At 40.0% G+C, this 12,295-nt stretch overlaps 1 protein-coding gene across 1 annotated transcript; it reads right to left on the bottom strand.

Annotated features, from left to right (window-relative positions):
- Positions 1-247: 247 nt before the first annotated feature.
- LOC147868765 (putative acetyltransferase At3g50280) lies at positions 248-697 on the bottom strand. Its single transcript, XM_087339567.1, has one exon. The coding sequence runs from the start codon at positions 695-697 to the stop codon at positions 248-250; it is 450 nt and encodes a 149-aa protein (XP_087195693.1).
- Positions 698-12,295: the final 11,598 nt, after the last annotated feature.

Genomic DNA, 12,295 nt, shown 5'->3' with positions numbered 1-12,295 from the left:
CAAATTTTGCACACAATGCAATCTTCTTGCACATTGAGTGGAAAGTAATATATCAATCAAAGGCTTCCTCCTACATATGCCCCATCAACATTAGAATTATGTCTAATGAGCTACAAATGCATTAGCATTACATCAACATAGCTTAATTATCATTAAAATATTGTTCATAAGCTTACGACCTCACAAGCAAAACTCAAATGTTTTAAAATCAAAATGGGTAAAGGAACGATGAACACCATTAATTATCTTAAGGATTGACAAACATGTCCTCACTTTGTAGTCGATGAATAACATGAGTAGGTAAAGGCAAAAGAACTTCAATATTACCCGTAATATCGCCACTAGGAAAGAATACAATTTTTCGTACATCATCCATAATTGGAATTCGACATGCCAAAGGTTTACCCCAACCAAAGTTAAGTTTAAAAATTGGAAAGTTATGGGAACTTGATACTCCAATACGTGCACCATTGGATAAACATCCTTCAAAGATGGCACCACCACCATAGATCTCCACCCAATGGAGCCAACTATGAAATGTCTCGCTATTACAACCACGTATAGATCTATGTATACGTTGAGCTGTAACCATGAGATCCTCATCCTTGAGCTCCCCCGCTGTGGCAACCGCTATGGTCAACATAATCGTATTCCCAAAATAGGCTTTTCCTAAGGGTGGGTCTATTCGTTCTCTCATGTGTAACTACCGACACAAATGCTCCCTTGCTTTAGTTGTGTGCCGTAATATGTGGGCACAAATAACTCGTATCCCGTGTTCTCACCACCAGCTTGTCTTTTCCAGGTTTCCATCGTGTTCTTTGTGAGGAGGAATGTGTTCATTTGATAGAACCCCCTTTCCCCAAGTGGTTGTCTTCATCCTCGATATGGTTGAGGTGTATTACAACTTTTTCTAGGGAGGGGTTCACCTCTTGCACACTCGGCCCACAAAACCATGAAGTGCCAATACGAGTGTCCATCACAAAGAATATGTTGGGAATATGGAGCGGAATCGGGATAATTAAAACTTCAAACACAATTAACACTTGATAACCAATAGATGAAACCACAAGACGAAAATGAGAGTACACCAAGATATTTACGTGGAAAACCCAAAATAGGGAAAAACCACGGGAACCGTAGGTTCCAAACAATTTCACTATAATTTGGATTACAATGAAATACTACCTCACTAGAGGAATGTATCTACTTCAAGGCAACAATTTCGGCTACAATTCTTCACCCGATTGGGTGGATACAACAATGACCCAAATTATAATTCCTCACCCAATTGGGTGGATAGAAAACCAAATAAAAAAGAAACTAGAAAAACATAAAACGAAGAAACCTGAAACAAGTAGACAGGACAGGTGTTGTTCAATCGTGGTTCTTTGATAGCACGAACAACCCCTCGTAGGTCTCTGTATTTGTGACAGTAGTTCACTCTTCCCCTTGCTCACTCTTTCAATTTCTGTTTCTCTCTCTCTATTTTCTATTTTCGCTCTCTGCACACTCTCAAAAAAAAAATCAGTTTTCGTTCTCTGTTTTCTCTCTCAGAAAAACCAGTTTTTGCTCTCTGTTTTCTTTCTCATAGAAAAAAACAGGTCACGATGTCTCTCCTTTTTCCTTTTCTTCTTTTCTTTGTCCAACGTCTACAAACCTGTGTTCACACTCACACATACAAAAGACACATGCCCAAAAACAACATACAAAAAGAAAAAAGGAGACATACATACATATATATATATATATATTTAAATACAACTAATTAGTATGAAGTCAATTCGGCGTTCGGCCGACTTAATGTTGTGGGCTCCACTTGAGTGGACAAGCCCCAACAAATTCTCCCCCTCCATCTCAAGTGGGGGGCACAACTAGGTTTTCCTTTTGTTTGCAAACTTCAAGCTTCTCCCTTGACAAACATTTTGTCATCATGTCGGAACCATTCTTGTTTGTGTGAATCTTTTCAATGTGCATTTGCTTTTCTTCAAGCACATCTCTAATCCAATGGTATCTAACGTCTATGTGTTTTGACTTAGAGTGAAAGGAAGAATTCTTGCTTAAGTGGATAGCACTTTGGCTATCACAATACAAAATGTACCGTTCTTGGGTCAGCCCCAACTCTTGTAGGAATTTCTTTAGCCATAACAATTCCTTACTAGCTTCTGTGGCAACAATATACTCAGCCTCCGTTGTGGATAATGCCACACATTTTTGCAATCTCGATTGCCAAGAGACCGCTCCCCCTGCAAAGATCATTAGGTAACCAGATGTAGACTTTCTGGAGTCAACATCACTAGCCATATTGGCATCTGTATATCCATCTAATATAGTTTGGTTCTCACCAAATTTTAGACAGACTCTTGAGGTACCCCTCAGATATCGCAGGATCCATTTCACTGCTTCCCAATGATCTTTTCCAAGGTTCGAGAGAAAACAGCTCACTACACCAACTGTGTGAGCAATGTCCGGCCTTGTGCATACCATAGCATACATTAAACTACTGACTACAAAGGCATATGGTATTTGTTTCATTCCTTCTTGCTCTTCATCACTCGTAGGGCATTGAGTTGAGCTAAATTTAAAGTGGCCCGCGAGTGGAGTGTTGACCGGCTTACTCTTAGCCATGTTGAATCTCTCGAGTACCTTCTCAATGTACTTTTCTTGAGACAACCAAAGTCTTTTGCTTAACCTGTCCCTGGTTATCTTCATCCCAAGGATTTGCTTGGCTGGTCCCAAGTCCTTCATGGGAAAAGATTTGCTGAGTTCCTTTTTCAACTTCTCAATCTTGTTGGTGTCTTGACCAACAATCAACATATCATCAACATACAAGAGCAAAATGACAAAATCCCCATCTAGGAATTTCTTAACAAACACACAATGGTCTGTGTTTGTTCTATTATACCCATGGTTCAACATAAAGGAGTCAAACTTTTTGTACCAAAGTCTAGGAGCTTGTTTTAGGCAGTACAAGTTCTTCTTTAACTTGCATACCAGGTTTTCCTTACCTTTGACACCAAACCCTTCGGGTTGATCCATGTAAATCTCTTCTTCCAAATCGCCATGGAGGAAGGCAGTTTTTACATCAAGTTTCTCGATTGAGACTGGCTGCGATCCCAAGTACAACTCTGATCGAGGACATCTTCACCACTGGTGAGAAAATCTCCTCGAAATCAATTCCCTTTTTCTTGCAAAGACTTCATCTCATCACTCATGACATCAAGCCATTCCTCATGATCATTTGCCATAGCTTCTCTAAAGCTTTCTGGCTCTCCTCCATCTGAAAGCATCACATATTCATGTGGGTTGTATCTCGTAGAAGGTCTTCTTTGTCTCATAGACCTTCTAACCTCTTCCTCTTCCAGAGGAGCTGCTGAAATGTCACCTAGAGTATGATGGTCATGATTCTGCCCATCATCATTGTCGGCTGCATCATCAGCCATATCATCATACTCCTCGGTATCTCCCCCATGACCTTTTGTGTCTGGGGTAGGCATTGGGTGTTCAGTGACTGAAAATTCAGGGGTGAGATCCGGCATTTCATTCGGCTCCGGATCTTGTAAGGTCTGATCCTCAAGGAATACCACATCCCTGCTTCTAATGACCTTCTTCTCTACTGGGTCATAAAGTCTATAGCTGAATTCCTCATGGCCGTATCCCAAGAATATGCATGGTTTGCATTTGTCATCAAGCTTGGATCTTTCATCTTTTGGGATGTGAACGTAGGCCCTACAGCCAAATACTCTCAAGTGTTTGTATGACACATCTTTGCCTGTCCAAACCCTCTCGGGAACATCGCCATCCAAGGGGGCTGACGGAGACAGGTTTATGAGGTCAATTGCAGTCCTCATTGCTTCACCCCAAAAGGATTTAGACAATTTTGAGTGGGATAACATACATCTTATCCGCTCACAAATTGTCCTATTCCTCCTCTCAGCCACACCATTGTGCTGAGGTGTTTTCGGGACACTTCTCTCTAGTCTAATACCATGCTCACGACAATATTCCTCAAATCGTCCCTGATATTCACCGTCGTTATCGGCACAGATACATTTCAGCTTTCTTCCAGTTTCTCTTTCCACACTTACATGAAAGTTCCTAAAGATTTCAAACACTTGATCTTTAGACTTTAATGCAAAGCACCACAACTTCCTCGAGAAGTCATCGATAAATGTGGCAAAGTACAATGCTCCCCCAAGAGTTCTATCTTTCATATAGCACAAGTCTGTGTGCACCAATTCCAATGGCTAAAATTTTCTTTTGGGGGGCAGATGTTGAAAAGCAACTCTGTGTTGTTTGCCGGGCAAGCAATCAACACAAGTTTCCAAGTGCATCCCTTTTATGTCCGGGAAGATGTTCTTCCTTGCTAGAACATCGAGTCCCTTTTGACTCATGTGCCCAAGTCTCTTATGCCATAGCTCAATCGAGGCATCCTTGTTGGCTACATTTACCTCTCCGCCGGACACCACAGCATGAAGTACATAGAGGGAATTCTGTTTTAGACATTTTGCTAATACTAGCGAGCCTTTGATAAGCTTCCATTTTCCTTCACCAAAGGAATTTGTGTAACCCTCATCATCAAGCTTACCGGCTGAAATAATATTCAGCCGAATGTCTGGCACATGCCTAACATCTTTTAATACTAGTTTGCAACCCATATCCGTGGTCAGAATTATATTTCCTATGCCAACGACCTCAATCACGCCGTGGTTTGCCATTTTGACTTTACCAAAGTCACCACCGGCATATGACGAGAACATTTCCCGATATGGGGTAATGTGGTACGAGGCTCCCGAATCGATAATCCAATCGGTTTCTTGGGATGCTAAGTTGACACAAGCATCATCACACGCGATGATGATATCACCATCACATGCGGCTGTCGTGGAATCATTTTTCTTGTTGTCAATAGTTCCACTCTTTTGGCCCCTCTTTTTCTTCCTACAATCTCTTTCATAGTGGTTTAGACCACCACAGTAGTGACACGTGAAGTCTTTCTTAGAGTCTTTCCTATTTCTAGATTTAGACCTCCCCTTAGAATTATTTCTGTGATTTTGTGGACCCCTACCATGGTTTCTTCCTCTAGAGGAGTTGTTTTCTATGACTAAGGCTTTATGTAGAAGATTCGACTTAAGCATGTCCAATGTTAGGTCTTTTTGTTGTGTTGCAGTCCCAAGCGTCACAACAAGGGTTTCCCAACTATCTGGGAGAGAGCCTAACAATAACAAGGTCAACACCTCATTTGCTAGAGGTATATCTAGAGAGACAGTTTGACTTATAAATCCTTGAAACGTATTAAGATGCTCTGCCATACTAGAGCCATCTTGATACCTAAGTCTTACAAGTTTCCTAAACACGGAGACTCTATTCAAAGCATTTTCGGTCTGAAACATACTCTCGATTTTTCTCCATAACTCGTTTGCTTTGGTTTCATCACAGAAATTGTTATATAGACTCATGTCTATAAAACATCGGATGTATGCAGATGTCTTTAGATGCATAGTGTCCCAGGTTAATGCATCTATTTTCTCGGGTTTGCTCGTACCATGTAGTACGGGCAACCACATGTCCCTCATTTTGGACTTCCAAATGGGGTAGTTGGAACCCGTCAGTTTAATCATCCCGCCTAATGATTCATCCATATTCCAAGTCTTTGCGGAGGTATGAACCTCTGCTCTGATACCACTTGTTGGGAATATGGAGCGGAATCGGGATAATTAAAACTTCAAACACAATTAACACTTGATAACCAATAGATGAAACCACAAGACGAAAATGAGAGTACACCAAGATTTTTACGTGGAAAACCCAAAATAGGGAAAAACCACGGGAACCGTAGGTTCCAAACAATTTCACTATAATTTGGATTACAATGAAATACTACCTCACTAGAGGAATGTATCTACTTCAAGGCAACAACCTCGGCTACAATTCTTCACCCGATTGGGTAGATACAACAATGACCCAAATTATAATTCCTCACCCAATTGGGTGTGGATAGAAAACCAAATAAAAAAGAAACTAGAAAAACATAAAACGAAGAAACATGAAACAAGTAGACAGGACAGGTGTTGTTCAATCGTGGTCTCTGTATTTGTGACAGTAGTTCACTCTTCCCCTTGCTCGCTCTTTCAATTTCTGTTTCTCTCTTTCTATTTTCTATTTTCTCTCTCTGCACACTCTCAAAAAAACAATCAGTTTTCGTTCTCTGTTTTCTCTCTCAGAAAAACCAGTTTTTGCTCTCTGTTTTCTTTCTCACAAAAAAAAACAGGTCACGATGTCTCTCCTTTTTCCTTTTCTTCTTTTCTTTGTCCAACTTCTACAAACCTGTGTTCACACTCACATATACAAAAGACACTTGCCCAAAAACAACATACAAAAAGAAAAAAGGAGACATACATACATATATATATATATTTAAATAGAACTAATTAGTATTAAGTCTATTCGGCGTTCGGCCGACTTAATGTTGTGGGCTCCACTTGAGTGGACAAGCCCCAACAGAATATGGCTTCGAGAAACCCCAAGTGCAATGCCTCCACGCTTGAATGCCACCACACTCGAAGTGTAGCGCCTTGGGGTACATTGTGTCGATGGGCGACACAAACATTTGTTCCACCACACTTGATTCGTCCTCCCTACTTCCATTGCTGCTTGTACTTCTCCTGCTGCTTGGCCTCATCATCTCTTCCTTCACAACCCATACTCTTATTTCTTGATATACCTACACATATGCCATGTCTCTCCCTCTCCCTGGACCACAACCTCCACAAAAGGGACACCCGTAGCATCGTACACCACGTCGAGCCGGCCATTGGCATCCATGTGGAGGCGTCCCGCGAGCGGGTAGAACTCGTTCAATGCCAACCCCAATGACCTCTTCATGATGTTTTCCAAGTGTTCGTAATGTCCGCCAAAGCCTAGGGTGGGGCTTGCTTCGTAGAAGAGAATTCGACCATGTCGATCATGCCGATGGCCGACACAAACATTTGTTCCACCACCCTCAATTAGCCCTCCCTACTTCCATTGTTGCTCGGCCTCACCATCTCTTCCTTCACAACCTGCACTCTTATTTCTTGATCTACCTGCACATATTCCATGTCTCTCCCTCTCTTTCTCTAATCTCTTGTTTTGTCTTACACAACATTTCTTGAGCTTATCATCACTTCATCACTTTTTTCTCTTCCCAATCCTTAAGATCCATTTGTTTTAATGGAGGAAGTCATAACTCATAATCTTCAAAGGTGAGGCTCCACTTCCATGTGACAGGGTACTCATCTTGTGTAATAAATATTATAAAATTTGAACTTTTACTTTTGCCGCATCCAATAGGTTTGGGTTGTACATCATGTAGATTTTGAATAACGTACCACTCTTGGAAAATTTACTCTTGACTATGTAATAATCAATCCCATCGCCATAAATGCATACACCGAGATTAGGCAGAATGGATTGATTTCATCGTGGGCATCATGTTCCGTGGACTTTTTGTATTTTTAATGGAATGACTTCATTATAGCCGCCTAGATATTTTCTTGTACATCATCACGAAGACTTGTTGCACTTGTTGCTCATATAGTGGGCTTGGCCGCAAGAACAAAATGGCCCTACATTACAACTTAGCTTTACACGGACTTCTGTTTTTCCGCACAAAACTAAAGGTGTTATAGACAAAACATAAAATTGTTAGTTATAGACAAGTCTACTCATCATGCACATTGACACAACTAGTTCGCTAATTTCACAAATAGTAAGTGTAGTTTTTGAGCTTTGAAAACATCTAGAAGCATATTTAGGTATTCATTCTCCCCTCAAGTTATATTGACATCTATTTTATTTAGACGAAGCTACTTATTTTCCATGTGGAAGCAAATTTGGCTCGCTTATATTATCGAGTAAAATGTTGGTTGAAGATTGAAAATAACTTTTCTAAAGAGATCATGCTCACCATGGGAGTGAAATAAGGATGTGATCTATCACCTACTCTATCTATTTTATTTGTTGGTTAACTAGAAGAGTTCATTCAAGAAGCTTTGGTAGAACGTGAGAAAATTTGGCCTTTTCAACATTTTCACTATCTTAGTTTCAATTTATACATAGGAGGTTCTAGTTTTTGGCCTATTTTAACATAAGTTTCGAAAACTTTTAGGTACAACATGTTACCTCTTTGTGAATGGAATGGCCTATTAGTTAATGTGGGTTTTTCCAAAGTCATGGTAGTAGCCATTGAAAATACAAAAAGTCACCATGTGATTTATATTTTACCATCAAGAGGAGGAAATTGCAACTTCGCCTTTTCAAATATATGAAGAAAATTAATGTTGCCTCAACCATTACTGTGAATTTGAGTTGTCGTTATTTGAGAGAAACCTAGCACATGGAGATTAGAGCACAAGTATTTGATACATATCTATTGAAAATTGTGTTAAGAGATATTTGATACCTAGTGCTTGACCTAAGGCAATGATCTTACATCAATAATATAGGAAAGAATGACATATAATGACGTGTAAAGAATCGAGTGTGATTCAATCCAGCGGAATAGATTAGAGAGGTGTGTTATATGTGTGTAAAAAAGGAGAGAGGAGAGACACAAGATAGATAGGAAAATAGAATACTCAAGATGTATATTGACATGAGTAGAGAATAGCAAGTACAAGGATAATAACATTACATAGAAGATTAACCGACACTTTACAAAGTACGAGGAGGGTGCTTTATATAAGGTCACCCTCTCACTAAACCATTCACTCACTCTCTAGCAACTATAGAAGCTCATGTGTCATTGTTAAGAGTTTATTACTAATCAATAGACCAAGGAAGAGCAAGAGTTTCTCCCCAAAATGGTGAAGATAAAAATGAAGAGCTCTCAAAACGAAAATGGCGATAGTCTCCCCCAAAATGGCGGTATGTACAAGGGAGAATACGTTGTCATGTTTCGACTTACATTTGATGATCCTTGTAGAGGAGAACCACGCTGGTGCATCAACAAGTGCAGCCAATGACAACTGGATGTTGTACACGGAGGCGGATCGGCCTCGTGGGCGTGGTGGACGAGGCGGGTCGGCTCGCAATGGTAGCGGCTGGCAAGAGAAGGACCGAAGGCACAAAGAACGTGCTAACAACAGTTCCGGACCCTCCACAAGTAGGGGGAGTCAAGGCGGAGCCAGAGGCTGGCAAGCCAAGGCCGACACGGAATGTTGGTACTATGGTAAAAAGGGCCACAGAGAAAGCGAGTGCTGGAAGAAGCACATTGTGTCGATGGGCGACACAAACATTTGTTCCACCACACTCGATTCGTCCTCCCTACTTCCATTGTTGCTTCTACTTCTCCTGCTGCTCAACCTCACCATCTCTTCCTTCACAACCCGCTCTCTTATTTCTTGATCTACTTGCACATATGCCATGTCTCTCCCTCTCTTTCTCTAATCGCTTGTTTTAGTCTTACACGACAGTTCTTGAGGTTATCATCACTACATCACTTTTTTCTTTTCCCAATCCTTAAGATCCATTTGTTTTAATGGAGGAAGTCCTGACTCATAACCTTCAAAGGTGAGGCTCCACTTCCATGTGACAGGGTTATCTTGCGTAATAAATATTATAAAATTTGAACTTTTACTTTTGCCGCATCCAATAGGTTTGGTTTGTACATTATGTAGATTTTGAATAACGTACTCACTCTTGGAAAATATACTCTTGACTATGTAATAATCAATCCCATCGCCATAAATGAATACATCGAGATTAGCCAGAATGGATTGATTTCATCGTGGGCATCGTGGTCCGTGGACTTTTTGTATTTTTAATGGAATGACTTCATTGTAGCCCCCTAGATATTTTCTTGTACATCATCATGAAGACTTGTTGCACTTGTTGCTCATATAGTGGGCTTGGCTGCAAGAACAATATGGCCCTACATTACAACTCAGTTTTACACGGACTTCTATTTTTCCGCACAAAACTACAGGTGTTATAGACAAAACATAAACATGTTAGTTATAGACAAGTCTACTCATCATGCACATTGACAAAACTAGTTCGCTAATTTCACAAATAGTAAGTGTAGTTTTTGAGCTTTGAAAACATCTAGAAGCATATTTAGGTATTCATTCTCCCCTCAAGTTATATTGACATCTATTTTATTTAGAGGAAGCTACTTATTTTCCATGTGGAAACAAATTTGACTCGCTTATATTGTCAAGTAAAATGTTGGTTAAAGATTGAAAATAACGTCTCTAAAGAGATCATGCTCACCATGGGAGTGAAATAAGGATGTGGTTTATCACCTACTCTATTTGTTTTATTTGTTGGTTAACAAGAAGAGTTCATTCAAGAAACTTTGGTAGAACGCGAGAAAAGTTTGGCTTTTTAACATTTTCACTATCTTACTTTCTATTTATAAATGGGAGGTTCTAGTTTTTGGCCCATTTTAACATAAGTTTCGAAAACTTTTAGGTACAACATGCTACCTCTTTGTGAATGGAATGGCCTATTAGTTAATGTGGGTTTTTCTAAAGTCATGGTAGTAGCCATTGAAAATACAAAAAGTCACCATGTGATTTATTTTACTATCAAGAGGAGGAAATTGCAATCTTCGCCTTTTCAAATACCAAGATTTCAACATAGGTATGAAGAAAATTAACGTTGCCTCAACCATTACTATGAATTTGAGTAGTTGTTACTTGAGAGAAACCTAGCATGTGGAGATTAGAGCACAAGTATTTGATACATATCTGTTGCAATTTGTGTTAAGAGATATTTGATACCTATTGCTTGACCTAAGGCAATGATCCTACATCAACACTATAGGAAAGAATGATATATAATGACGTGTAAAGAATCGAGTGTGATTTTATCCAACGGAATATATTAGAGATGTGTGTTATATGTGTGTGAAAAAGGAGAGAGGAGAGACACAAGATAGATAGGAAAATAGAATACTCAAGATGTATATTGACAATGAGTAGAGAATAGCAAGAACAAGGATAATAGCATTACATAGAAGATTAACCGACACTTTACAAAGTATGAGGAGGGTGCTTTATACAAGGTCACCCTCTCACTAAACCACTCACTCACTCTCTAGCAACTATAGAAGCTCATGTGTCATTGTTAAGAGTTTATTAGTAATTAATAGACCAAGGAAGAGTAAGAGTTTCTCCCCAAAATGGTGAAGATAAAAATGAAGAGCTCTCAAAACGAAAATGGCGATAGTCTCCTCCCAAAAATGAGCCCCCTTGTACTCCTTTTATCCATTTGGATTTAATGCAAAAGGAGTAAGTCTCCTTAAATCATGTAATATTGTCAAATTGGATTCGAATTGTGCATCTCTAGTTAAAGGTCAATTTCTTTAATCACTAAGCCATTAATTCTCTCTTACTTAATATTTATTCTATATCAAAAAATACACAGACTGTTTCCTTCTCTCTCCTACTTTTCATCTCTCCTCTCTCTTTCTTTCCACCCCCCATGATTTTGTGTGCCTCCTTCGCGCCCTTCATTTTCCATTATAAATAGCATGTGCACAAATAATTGCCTGTGTGCATGGACATTGCACATACACATTTTGGCCCTTGTTCATCGACTTTTCCCACGTTCGGTGCGCCACATCACAACACCGGTTGGCTATCACTCCCTCTCAAGCTCGGCAAGTCGTAGATCGAAAGACCAAGCTCAATCGAAACTTGTCAATTCCCAAAGATTTCGTGAAAATGTCAACGGTTTGAAGATTGGTACGAGAGATCATTTTTGACAAGAAAGATCAAGTAAACAAAGCTAGGAGTTTGATATCAATATGTGAGATAATTTGATTCTCGAATCCAAGAGGGAAGAAGAAAAGAAGGAAGAAAAAAAACTAGGAGGGAAAAAATGGGACATATATCCAGCTCCTCGTTGATCCTCCTCCCCAATGTTACTTTGCATGCCCACTTTTAGTTGGATGGCCTCTATTTTTAGTTGCATGGCCTCTGCTTTTAGTTGCATGCTTCCATTTTTAGATGCATGCCTTTTACTTTTAGTTGCATGGCCTTGGCTTTTGGTTGCATGCGATTGTCCGTATAATTCGGCCGAATGACACAATCATCCATAAAGTTTAGCCCGTGCGCAATCCGTATGTACGTCGCAACCAAATCATAGACGTGTCCGCGCGCAAAACTCCCGACCGCGTAGTAGTGTACGCATCCACGCATGCGCGCGTCCTGACTCGACGAGGATGACTCGAAATGTCCTCATGAAATGGATAGAGAAGAAAAATAAGAAGACGAGCGTCTCGAGGGTATACAACGAGTTCAACCAGATG

The sequence above is a fragment of the Azolla caroliniana genome, unplaced genomic scaffold (assembly GCF_043228905.1).
Source record: "Azolla caroliniana isolate FFs.n. ecotype wild unplaced genomic scaffold, voAzoCaro1.0.p SCAF_1, whole genome shotgun sequence".
Taxonomy (NCBI): Eukaryota; Viridiplantae; Streptophyta; class Polypodiopsida; order Salviniales; family Salviniaceae; genus Azolla; species Azolla caroliniana.
Note: the sequence above shows the minus strand (reverse complement) of the source record. Positions and strands in the feature narration are given on the sequence as shown.